Here is a 13,441-nt window from a genome sequence, read left to right as displayed (position 1 = left end):
CTACTACTGTACTGCTACTACTACTACACCATCAAGATTCAGAGTAACAGACCATTACATAATATCAAAATCTAGCATCCGCCTCGCAAGAAAAAGAATTGATATCATTAAATTCATCCTCAGCAAATGGCGGCTTTTGAGCTGACTGAAGGCTTATCCAGGACAGGAAAACAAAAAAAAGAAAAAAATATATGGTTTCCTATACACCCCATAAAAAGTACCAGTCGTGAAAAAGTAATATATATTTTTTCAGGACCCTGTTTTTTTCATTCATATTTGCTTGCATTTTTTTTTTTCGTATTGACTTTTTTTTTTTTTTATCACGAAAAAGGAATATATTTTTTTCAGGACCTTCTTTTTTCGCTCACATTTCGTTGCCCTTTTTTTTTTTTTTTTTTTTTCATGTTGACTTTTATATGCATAGAGGAAAGACCCAGAAGACCAGAAGCCCGCAAAACTCTTCAATCTGTGAACAAATTAACAGCCAAATTCAAGATCCGTTCATTTCGAGTTGCCTGTGCAGTGTGTCTAAGTATCACGAAATGATCAGGTCTTGAATTTGGCTCCATCTATTTTTTTCAGAACGATTTTCAGACTTCCGGCCTTTGGTTCTTCTTTGCATAAAAAGGGAGCATGTCAGTCTTCTTGTTGCCTGTAATATTATCATGGCATTTCTTTCACTGAGGTGCTGATGTCAGAGGCTGGGTGGGGTCAGTTGTAAACACATCTTCGACTCTGCTGTCTTCCTTTGCCTCATCCCTCTCACCATGCTGCTCCCTGTCCCCCTCCTGTTCTCTCCCTTCTCTCTGTTCCGACGCCTTCTGTTCCCCTGCCCCGGCCTTCTGCTGCGTGTCGTCCAGCCCCGTGTCCAGCGAGTCTTCGGATTTCTGTGAGGGCACTAGCAAATCTGACTGCGACATCCTACGACATTCCTCTATCACCATTCTCGTGGATTTGTCACTGGCTTCTGGTTTGCTCTCAGCTCCGCATACCTCCTGAAATTGTGGACATAAATATTAACACACATGGCTGTAGTAGTAGTAGTAGTAGAAGAAGAAGAAGAAGAAATAGTGGCAGTAGTAGTAGCAGTAGTAGTACCGGTAGTAGTAGTAGTAGTAGTAGTAGTAGTAGTTACAACCCCAGGCTCATCCCAGTGTGAAATCAGTGGACTGCAGGTCAAGGTTGCCCTTCTTCAACACTCCACCATCCTCCTTTTGGGTGATAGGAAGGGGACTGAGGGACGTTTGTATAACCAGACAGTGAAGCCGCCTGGTCATGTAGGTGCCACCACGTGAAGGCGTCTCTCTCCAGGACCTAATTCACTTGGTAGTGATACGTAACAGAAAAGCGAGCGATGACTTTCGAGACCGATATTCAAGGACAGGAATATTATCAGAAAGTTATATCAGGGTTTCATATTTGCCTGACTATTATATATCTACTGACAGACGCGATGGAGGCATGGGGTGGAGAGGTATTATGAGAGAGGGGTGCATGCTGGAGACAGGGAATCGTAATGAGAAGGGAGGCAGTGATACGGAGGCGATTTGCTTATGGCCACCCCTCAAGGGATTAAGGTGTCAGTCTATAGATGGATAGATAGGGTTTTAAAATGTGCTGGTTGAGTTAAATGCCCTGGTTGGGTTTAAATGTCCCAGATAAAGTTTCCTGACTGAATGTGAAAATGTCTAGAATGGGTTTATATATCTTGGCAGGGTTTGTAAATATCCTGATACGGTTCTTAAATGTCCTGGGATGGTTTTAAGATGCCTTGGGTGTATTTAAATGACCTGGTTGGGTTTTTAAAATTCCCTGGGTAGGTTTGAATGTTCTGGTATGATTTAAATATCCTGGTAGGGCTTCTGAGTGTTCTGGTTGTGCTTGAGTGTCCTGGTAGGGTTTAGAAATATCCTGGATAAGTTTAAAGACCCTGGTTTAAATGTCCTAGTAGGGTCTGAATGTTCTGGTTGTTTCAGTGTCCTGGTAGAGTTTAAAAGTATCCTGGATAAATTTCAATACACTGGTTTACATGTCCTATTAGAAATTAAATATCCTGGTAAAGTTTTAAAAAAGTCCTGGCTGGGTTTAAAATGTCCAGGTGTGGGTTTTAAAATGCCATAGGTAAATTTAAATGTCCAAGGGATTAAATGGCTTGCATGGGTTTAAAATGCCATAGATAAATATAAATACCCAGGTTTAAATGTCCAAGGGTTTAAATGGCTTGCTTGGGTTTAAAATGCCATAGATAAATTTAAATACCCAGGTTTAAATGTCCAAGGGTTTAAATGGCTGGCTTGGGTGCTCACCGTGTTGTCAGGCGCGGGGTTCATGAGGGTGAAAGGGACCTCTGTCACCAACTCCCCCCCAAGGGTGCCCATGGTTAGCTTCACCCGGGCCACGTAAGACACCACGATGCCGAATTGGTCACGATGCTCGGGGTTGGTGAAGCTGGTTGGAGAAAAGGCAGCTTGATGACGGGGCAAAGGGTGAGGTGATTTGTTGGTGGGTATATTTAGGAGATTTAGGATTGGGGGATGGATTAGGTACATGGATAGATAGGTAGATAGATAGACAGATGGATTGACAGATAGACAGAGATAGACACAGACAGACAGACAGATAGATAAATCAATAGACATTCATCATTCAAGCCCCTGGAATCATGCATATTAATAAGAGAGAGAGAGAGAGAGAGAGAGAGAGAGAGAGAGAGAGAGAGAGAGAATGAATTATAAATATTAAAAGTAAAGTTCACTGTCAAAGATGTCACGGTATGTGTGTGTGTGTGTGTGTGTGTGTGTGTGTGTGTGTGTGTGTGTGTGTGTGTGTGTGTGTGCAACAAATACTCACAGTGTAGAGGATTCCAAATTGGTGTGTGTGTGTGTGTGTGTGTGTGTGTGTGTGTGTGTGTGTGTGTGTGTGTGTGGGCCAGTACTCACAGTGTAGAGGATGCCAGGTTGGTCTCCTCTGCCTTCAGCCTACCGTCCATGGCTACTCCCCGGCGGTGTGGGTGGTGGCGGAGGGATGGGGTCAAGGTGAAGCTACGAGACAGACCCGCGCCAGGCACCACAGGGCACCCATCTCTGGAGGGAAGGAGAAGAAGAACAATTAGGAGGAGAAAAGGAAGGTAAAGGAGACGAAGAAGAAGAAATGGAGAAAGTAAAAGTAGAAGAGGAGGAGGAAGAAGAAATGGAAAAAGTAAAAGTAGAAGAGGAGGAGGAGGAGAAGGAGAAGAAAAGGAAACAGAAAATGTAGAAGAAGAAAGAAGAAGGAGGAAAAAGGGAAGAAGAAAAAGTAGGAGAGGAAATAGAAGGAGGAAGAGAAGAAAGGAAGAAAAAGTAGAAGAGTAAGAAGATGAAGAAGGCTAGTAATACCGGTAATAATAATAATAATAATAGTAATACCGGTAATAATAATAATAATAATAATAATAATAATAATTACGAAAAAGAAAAGAAAAAAGTATAAGAAGACAAAGAAGAGGCAGATGAAGAAGAAGCAAAGAGAGAGAGAGAGAGAGAGAGAGAGAGAGAGAGAGAGAGAGAGAGAGAGAGAGAGAGAGGGAAATTTAAATATACACACATAAAATAGGTTTCAGTTTAGATATACACACAGAATAAAAGTTTCCAATTAAATACATAAACAGTAGAAGGGGAAACAAACTTTGTCTAACTCTCTGATCGGCACCGAATGAAACCCCCTTGAAGAGCATATTCGCCTTTCACAATCACCCTCTCTCTCTCTCTCTCTCTCTCTCTCTCTCTCTCCAATTCCTGTGACCCCCATTTTTTTACTATTCCTGTGACCCCCATTTTTTTTTAAACTTCCTATGACCCCATTTTTTTTAACTTCCTATGACCCCTATTTTTTTTTTTTTTTACTATTCCTGTGACCCCCATTTTTTTTTTTACTATTCCTGTGACCCCCATTTTTTTTTACTATTCCTATGACCCCCATTTTTTTTTACTATTCCTATGACCCCCATTTTTTTTTTTACTATTCCTGTGACCCCTATTTTTTTTTACTATTCCTGTGACCCCCATTTTTTTTTTTACTATTCCTGTGACCCATTTTTTTTTTCAACTATTCCTATGACCCCATTTTTTTTTACTATTCCTGTGACCCCCATTTTTTTACTATTCCTGTGACCCCCATTTTTTTAACTTCCTGTGATCCTCATTTTTTCATGTCATTTTTAAAGGTAGTAAAGAAAAATATTACGAATTATTCCCAGCCAATATGCAGTGATTTTCGTATTCTTGCTGGGTATGGAAGCTCCCTAACACCTTCTCCTAAGCGATTTACTTTGCCTATTTCACCTTACTGTCGTTCCCCGTGTTGCATAAATCATCCTCATTTCGCCATACCCTGCTTAAATAAGGTACAAAAGGCTATCAACCAGCCGAATCCATTAATAAATCGCTGAGGGACAGATGTTAGGGAGCGTAGGTAATAATGCTATACTCCTTTTACTCCAACCTGGCCTAAAATTGCTCTCTCTCTCTCTCTCTCTCTCTCTCTCTCTCTCTCTCTCTCTCTCTCTCTGCCTTGAACGATGAGTTGTAGCAAAAAATTTACATCTGAATAGGATGCTAGTCACGAAGAAGTGCTGTGGAATGAGTGAAGAGCCGTAGTAGTAGTACCGGTATCGTCTTTTTCGGCCACTGAGCTACGTGAAGTAAGCTCCCAAAGGACGAAAATCTAGGCCAAGTTAAGGTGAAAGGAGTATAGAAAAGGAAAGACGATAAATGACAGCAGTAAACACGCGTAAAAATAATGAGAGAGAGAGAGAGAGAGAGAGAGAAAGAGAAAGAAAGAAAGAAAGAAAGAAAGAGAGAGAGAGAGTACCAATGTTCGTTCCTTTCGAGATGCTTAGAGGTTTTGTGTTGAGAATATTGGAAAGGCAGACTGAGAAAGAGCGTTTGAGAGTTGACTGTTTTTTTACATCATCATCATCATCATCATTATCACGACTATTTTCATCATCATCATCATCATCATCATCATCATCCTTATCTCGACTATTTTATCATTAACATCATCATCATCAGCAGCAACAACATTATTATCATCTTTATCTCGACTATTTTATCATCATCATCATCATCATCATCATCATCATCACCATCACCATCACCATCATCATCACCATCATCATCATCATCATCATCATCATCATCATCATCATCATCATCATCATCATCACCATCATCATTACACCATCATCATCATCATCATCACCATCATCATCATCACCATCACCATCATCATCATCACCATCATCATCATCATCATCACCACATCATCATCATCATCATCATCACCATCATCATCATCATCATCATCACCATCATCATCATCATCATCATCATCATCACCACCATCATCATCATCATCACCATCATCATCATCATCATCACCATCATCATCATCACCATCATCATCATCATCATCACCACATCATCATCATCATCATCATCACCATCATCATCATCATCACCATCATCATCATCATCATCATCACCACCATCATCATCATCATCACCATCATCATCATCATCATCATCACCATCATCATCATCATCATCACCACATCATCATCATCATCATCATCACCATCATCATCATCATCACCATCATCATCATCATCATCATCACCACCATCACCATCATCATCACCATCATCATCATCATCATCATCATCATCATCATCATCATCATCACCATCATCATCACCATCATCATCATCATCATCATCATCATCATCATCATCATCATCACCATCATCATCATCACCATCATCATCATCATCATCACCACATCATCATCATCACCATCATCATCACCATCATCATCATCATCATCATCATCATCATCATCATCACCATCATCATCACACCATCATCATCATCATCATCACCATCATCATCATCACCATCATCATCATCATCATCACCACATCATCATCATCATCACCATCATCATCATCATCACCATCATCATCATCATCATCATCACCACCATCATCATCATCATCACCATCATCATCATCATCACCATCATCACCATCATCATCACCATCATCATCATCATCATCATCATCATCATCATCATCATCATCATCCCTTTGTTCAGTGCAGTATTATAACAATAGATTAACACTAGAATATGATGCTAGTCACGAAGAAGTGCTATAGAAAGGATGTAGAGCCACAGTATTGTCTTTTTCTGCCACTGAGCTACGTGAAATAAGCCGCAAAAGGATGAATATTTGAGTCAAGTGAGTGAACCCTAACACTTCTTCCTTAACGATTTAGTTTTTATTCTACTCCGTTTAATCATGGAATTTTCTCCACATTAAAATGAAGCAAAAACGAGGTTATTAAAGGGTAGTTTCGAAATTAAATCGCTAAGGAAGAGGTGTTAGGATGCTTACTAACACCTCTTCCTTACCGATTTATTTTTTTATTTTGCTCCTTTACTATGTTCATGCAATTTTCTCCACATTAAAAATATAATAAGAAACGAGGATATTAAAGGGTAGTTTCGAAAATAAATCGCTAAGGAAGAGGTGTTAGGATGCTTACTAACACCTCATCCTTACCGATTTATTTTGCATTCTGCTCCGTTACTATATTCATGCAATTTTCTCCACATTAAAAATATATGAAGCAAAAACGAGGATATTCATGGGTAGTTTGCAAAATTATTCGCTATGGAAAAGGTGTTTGGGATTAGAGACGAGAATTCAAGCCGAGGAAATCCCGTAACATGTGATTCCTAGTGATTTATCCGGCACATTGGAGATTAGTATCGGATTTCACGTAGTACTGAAACGATGTAAAGGAGAATGTTAAGGGAGACTATGTAGAATAAATCGCTTATGGAGATGTGTTAGGTATGGTGGATTAAAGGCCAGGGTCGCTATAGGCAGACCACGCCATGATCCCCTGTGCTCCGTTTAAGTCACACACACACACACACACACACACACACACACACACACACACACACACACACTCTCTCTCTCTCTCTCTCTCTCTCTCACACACACACACACACACACACACACACACACACTCTCTCTCTCTCTCTCTCTCTCTCTCTCTCTCTCTCTCTCAGAAGGGTTGGATCAGTTAGGGGTCAGAGAGATTAGGTCATGACATCAAAAGCTTAGGTCATTTCAGCAGGGGTAGGTCAATTGCTCAAGGTCATTGGTCTATTTCAGTGTGAGGTCACGCTTGTTAGGAGGGGTCAGGTCGCGTATTGGGTTGGAATAGGTCATAGTTGAGACGGTATATGGGGAGGTGTGTGTGTGTGTGTGTGTGTGTGTGTGTGTGTGTGTGTGTGTGTGTGTGTGTGTGTGTGTGTGTGTGTGTGTGTGAAAGAAAGAGAGAGAAAGAGAGAAAGAGTCAGAGAGAGAATGTGTGCGTGTGTGTGTGTGTGTGAAAGAAAGAGAGAGAAAGAGAGAAAGAGTCAGAGAGAGAATGTGTGTGTGTGTGTGTGTGTGTGTGTGTGTGTGTGTGTGTGTGTGTGTGTGTGTGAGAGAGAGAGAGAGAGAGAGAGAGTGTGTACAGAGACACAACACCCGCTTTTCCTTGGCTAGCGCGGGTGTAAACGAGTCATGGTAGTGAAGGGGTAAATCCTCCCTACCTCACCTTGCTAGCACCCACATTCCTAAACTTAGCGGGATTCCATGCTGAGTTCGCTGTTTTTAGCACTTTCCGCTACGATGGCATTCCCTTAACATATTTACGGTGGATTTATGTCGTAACGTGCTGTTATTTACCGATTTATTTAGTATTTATTGAGTTCGTTTTTCCTTCCTCCATTCATATTTTAAAATGTGTCTGTCTGTCTGTCTGTGAATCTATTGCTGTTTACGTACATTGGAGAAGTACACATTACACGTGCGTTCATATGTTGGGAAAAAATCTACCTATCCATCTATCTATAGCCCGACGCCTTAATCCCGCAAAGGGTGGCCGTAGACAAAACGCCTCCAAGTCGCTCTGTCACCCACCATTTGACTGCCCTCCCCCCAACTCACTCCCCTCCTCCCTCATATACCTGTCAACTCCATCCCTCCACCTCATCCTCGGTCCCCACCTCCCTCTCCCTCCACTTTACCTACATACACCCTCTTATATCTGTATACCGGCTCTACACCTCACATTGGCTCTATTACCTTCACTCTGGATAGCTGTGTAACTCCCACTGATGTCTTTCTTACCTCTATATCACTCTGGAACTCTCTATAACTTTTGTATCTCACATTTCGTCTGTGTTCTTGACCATGGTTCTCTATAACGCCTTTATTTTTATTTTTTTAGTCATTCATTTTCTTCGTTCTGGGTGTCTCTAATCCCCATTGGGTTCTATAATGCCTCTGTCCGTAGAGCTGATAGAGTTTACCTTGCTCTACCCTTTTCACTCAATCTTAACCTAATATTTCCATCACTCCATCTTGAATGCTGAGTTGTGACGATAGATTATCACTAGAATATGATGCTAGTCGCGAAGAAGTGCTGTGGAAAGGATGTAGAGCCACAGCCCTCATCTGTTTCTGCCATAAAGTTACGTGAAATGAACTGCAAAGACGAAATTCTGGGCCAAGTTAGTGTGAAGAGAGCCTAAGCTTAGATCAGGACGTGAGCCAGCCCTCCCCACCTACGAGCTTAGATTTGAATTGGGTGGAATCACAGGTGACACGTGCCCTGTTTGTGGAATATCCCCACTCAGCATAACACACACTCTTTCCTCCTCTCACTGGCTCCCTTTAACTTCTGTCTCGTCGCCGCACTGTTGCATCTTTATCCCTTTTCCATCGCTATTTCAATGGTCACTTCTTCTCTGAACTGTCTGCTTGCATCCCTCCATCACAATGGCGGGCGCGTAGCACCCGTCTAGCAGCAAACTGTCATCTCTTTTCTGTCCAGCTTTCAAATGCAAGAGTTAACAGTTACACGCAGTCTTTCATGTATGCAACAGGTCAACTCTGGAACTGTCTTCCTCTGTCTTTATTTCTTACTGTCTGTTACCTCCAGTCTTTTAAACGCAGTGTGTCAGGCATCTTGAAACGAGTGGATCTTGAATTTGGCTGTCTATTGTTTGGTTTTATATTTTCTTGGAGGGAACGATCTTGCGGGCTTGTAGTTTTTGGTTCTTTCTTTCTTGCATAAAAACACACACACACACACACACACACACACACACACACACACACACACACACACACACACACACACACACAGCACGTCACACTAGCACACAACGTCACACTAACACACAGCGGAACACACATGAAACTCCAAGAACTCGGTCCGCAGGCTGTCAATGCAAAACGTCATTCGCTATGCCTCCACCAAGCCTTGCACACGGACTCACCATACAACCTCCATGATATTGTTCATTGGGGGTTGAATTGAGCCTTAAGATAAACTAAGTTGACCCCGTATGATCATGGCCTTTGACCCTTTGACCTTGCTGACCTAATCAGTTCATCGTCCCTTCATACTGCATCATTGACAAAAGTTTGGTGGAAATCCGTCAATGGGTTCAGGAGATATCGCGCCCACAAGAGTGTTACGTACGCACGGACCCACGCACGCACGTACAGACAGATCAGTTTCTTAAAGCCTTCTCCACTGTAGGTGAACACAGGCTTAATAACGCACCGCACAGCACACGCCACACTAACACACAAACACAACATCAACGGTGTAGGGAACCAATTTGATAGGCTCGTAGGGAGAATAACTTATCTGCAGTCGACGGGTCTACTCAGCCAGGCGAAAGATGGTCAGGAAAGAAGAAGGTCCCTACAACTTACCGTTTAATTTTTCTTCGTTGCACCCATGTCTGTCAGTTATATCAGTGTGTTTTTTGACATTATATTCCAAAATTAAGAGAGTGGGGACTTGTCCATGGCACGTCCGTCACAAATAGGAAGAACAAGAAGAACAGGAAGAAGAAGAAGAAGATGAAGAACAGGAAGAAGAAGATGAAGAACAGGAAGAAAAAGATGAAGAAGAACAGGAAGAAGAAGATGAAGAACAGGAAGAAGGTGAAGAACAGGAAGAAGATGAAGAACAGGAAAAAGAAGAAGATAAAGAACAGGAAAAAGAAGATGAAGAACAGGAAGAAGAAGATGAAGAACAGGAAGAAGATGATGAAGAATAGGAAGATGAAGAACAGGAAGATGAAGAACAGGAAGAAGATGAAGAACAGGAAGATGAAGAACAGGAAGAAGATGAAGAACAGGAAGAAGATGATGAAGAACAGGAGGAAGAAGAAGAAGAACAGGAGGAAGAAGAAGAACAGGAAGAAGATGAAGAACAGGAAGAAGAAGATGAAGAACAGGAAGAAGAAGATGAAGAACAGGAAGAAGATGAAGAACAGGAAGAAGAAGAAGAACAGGAAGAAGAAGAAGAACAGGAAGAAGAAGATGAACAGGAAGAAGAAGATGAACAGGAAGAAGAAGAAGAACAGGAAGAAGAAGATGAAGAACAGGAAGAAGATGAAGAACAGGAAGAAGAAAAAGAAGAACAGGAAGAAGAAGATGAAGAACAGAAGAAGATGAAGAACAGGAGGAAGAAGATGAAGAACAGGAGGAAGAAGATGAAGAACAGGAAGAAGAAGATGAAGAACAGGAGGAAGATGAAGAACAGGAAGAAGATGAAGAACAGGAAGAAGATGATGAAGAACAGGAAGAAGAAGATGAAGAACAGGAAGAAGAAGATGAAGAACAGGAAGAAGAAGAAGAAGAAGAACAGGAAGAAGAAGATGAAGAACAGGAAGAAGAAGATGAAGAACAGGAAGAAGAAGATGAAGAACAGGAAGAAGATGAAGAACAGGAAGAAGATGAAGAACAGGAAGAAGATGATGAAGAACAGGAAGAAGAAGATGAAGAACAGGAAGAAGAAGATGAAGAACAGGAAGAAGATGAAGAACAGGAAGAAGAAGGTGAACAGGAAGAAGAAGATGAACAGGAAGAAGATGAAGAACAGGAAGAAGATGAACAGGAAGAAGAAGATGAAGAACAGGAAGAAGAAGATGAAGAACAGGAAGAAGAAGATGAAGAACAGGAAGAAGAAGAAGAATAGGAAGAGGAAGATGAACAGGAAGAAAAAGATGAACAGGAAGAAGATGATGAACAACAGGAAGAAGATGAAGAACAGGAAGAAGATGAAGAACAGGAAGAAGATGATGAAGAACAGGAAGAAGAAGGTGAAGAACAGGAAGACCCATAACCTCTACAACTTACTGGCAATTCGAGGCTGGCCAGAGTGTTTATCAGTTGATCTGTTGGACCCAGAAGAGGAGGAGGAGGAGGAGGAGGAGGAACCAGAAGAACCCCAACCACACCACAACAACCACAACCACACCACAACCACCCCAACCACACCACAACCACCGCAACAAGAACCACACCACAACCACCACAATCACATCACAACAACAACCACACCACACCACAACCCCAACCACAACCACAACAACTCACTGGGACTCTACGCTGGCCAAAGTGTTTCTCAGCTGGCCGGTGGGACCCAGTGCCACGTCCACGAGTTGCACAATGCTGGCCTTGACCCGCCGGACCTGCTTGTTGCTTTGGTTGACCACTTTCACGCCCACCACCACCTTCTCCTCGTGGTAGTAGATCTGTGCGGAGATGGAGAGAGAGAATGAGAGATAAGAGATAAGGGAGAGAGGTGGAGAGATACTGCCGGAGAGAGAGAGAGAGACCATTTTTGACCAGCTTCTATCTTCTCGTGGTAGTACATGTGCAGTGAGGTAGAGAGATAGAGGTGAGATAAGGGAGAGAGGTAGAGAGATACTGCCGGAGAGAGAGAGAGAGAGAGAGCTACAGAAAGAGGACGAATAAAATGAGGAAAATAATAAAGAAAACATTTAGAAAAAGAGGGAGAAAGAGAGGAATAAGAAAAGAGAAAGAGAGACAATGAAGAAAGAAAATGTAGAAAAAGAGTAACAGAAAGAGAGAAAGAAAAATTGGAGGAAGAGAGACGAGAGAGATGAGGAAAGCTGTGGCTGACACGTAATACCCCCTGTGTTAGAGAGAGAGAGAGAGAGAGAGAGAGAGAGACGTACGGACATAGTTATATAGATAGATAAAAATAGATTGAAAAGTATAGATACAGACAGACAGACGGAGATAGATAGATAGACAGATGGATCGATATATAGATAGACATGTAGGGATAGAGTTACAAGGACAAGTAGTACCCCAAAATGTATTCCTACCCATACAAGAAGGCAGTACTAAGTTACCAGGAACAAGCTGCTGCGCAGAGAGAGAGAGAGAGAGAGAGAGAGAGAGGAGAGGGAAGTAAATGAATTACGGAATCCAGATTGAGAGATTAATTCGGGGAGAGAGGAGGAGGAGGAGGAGGAGGAGGAGGAGGAGGAGGAGGAAGGAAGGAAGGAGGGGATGGGAGAAAGAGAGAGATGGAGGGAGGAGGGAGGGAGGGGAGAGAGAAAAGGAGAGATGAGGGAGTTGAGAGAGAAGAAGGAGTAAGGGAGTGGGGAGGAGAGAGAGAGAGAGAGAGAGAGAGAGAGAGAGAGAGAGAGAGAGAGAGAGAGAGAGGGAGGGAGGGAGGGAGGGAGGGTGGGAGGGAGGGAGGGAGGGAGGGGGGAGGGAAGAGGAGGAGGGAGGAGATGATTGCTTAGAGAAGCTGGAAATGAGCAAGAGATGAGATGTAAGATTGGACCCTGCAGATGACAAGATGAGGAGGAGGAGGAGAAGGAAGATGGAGGAGGAAGAAGAAGGAGGAGGAGGAGAAGGAAGAAGGAGGAGGAGGAGAAGGAAGAAGGAGGAGGAGGAGAAGGAAGAAGGAGGAGGAGGAGGAATACAAAGGAAAGCAAACAGCAACAGACCTAATGATCCAATCGAGGTTGCTTGCTAGACAGTAGACTATGACTACAAGATCTAACTCTACATGCTGAAGGATAAGGATAGTAAAGCAAGAAGGCTCCCCCCACCACCAAACCCTCAGGAAAAAGTGAGAAAAACCACCATGCAGCATGGAAAAACTGACATGGAAACTTCACAGGAAAGACTGAAAAGGAAAAGTTACATTCTATAATACATTATCTATAAGCTACCTGCTTGAATAACCTGAAAGGGAAAGTAATAATGTAAAATGAATAATCAAATAGATGAATAACGAACGCATGACATTATGCACGGGTACGTTGAGTTACCGGGGCGTCTGTGGACAGTGTGGAAAATGCACAGTGCACAGTGTGGATGTTCACGGGTGGTGTGGCAGCCTTGCCTGGCGCTTTTAAGGTGGGCAGCAGTCAATCAAGCCTCAGCTTTGTTCCCTCCACTGAGACAAGGAACTCTCCCCTGTGGGACAAGTACACAAGTTTCCTCCTGAAGCAGTGACCCCTGGTACATTAAAAATATCGCGATGGT

The 13,441-nt window shown here is 42.5% G+C and overlaps 1 protein-coding gene across 1 annotated transcript in view; it reads right to left on the bottom strand.

The window, feature by feature from the left end:
- Positions 1 to 607: 607 nt before the first annotated feature.
- The window catches only part of LOC145418572 (arrestin homolog), a 39,928-nt gene continuing 27,094 nt past the window's right edge, over positions 608 to 13,441 (bottom strand). The window contains exons 7-10 of the mRNA XM_080286940.1: positions 11,507 to 11,664; positions 2,940 to 3,083; positions 2,307 to 2,448; positions 608 to 995 (exon numbers count right to left, since the gene is read on the bottom strand). Of these exons, the coding sequence (XP_080143066.1) occupies positions 678 to 995; positions 2,307 to 2,448; positions 2,940 to 3,083; positions 11,507 to 11,664 (762 nt within the window). The 3' untranslated portion in view covers positions 608 to 677. The remainder of the gene's footprint in view (positions 996 to 2,306; positions 2,449 to 2,939; positions 3,084 to 11,506; positions 11,665 to 13,441) is intronic.

Source organism: Coenobita brevimanus, chromosome 115 (assembly GCF_032717465.1).
Source record: "Coenobita brevimanus isolate Jiangsu-jjx chromosome 115, ASM3271746v2, whole genome shotgun sequence".
Taxonomy (NCBI): domain Eukaryota; kingdom Metazoa; phylum Arthropoda; class Malacostraca; order Decapoda; family Coenobitidae; genus Coenobita; species Coenobita brevimanus.
Note: the sequence above shows the minus strand (reverse complement) of the source record. Positions and strands in the feature narration are given on the sequence as shown.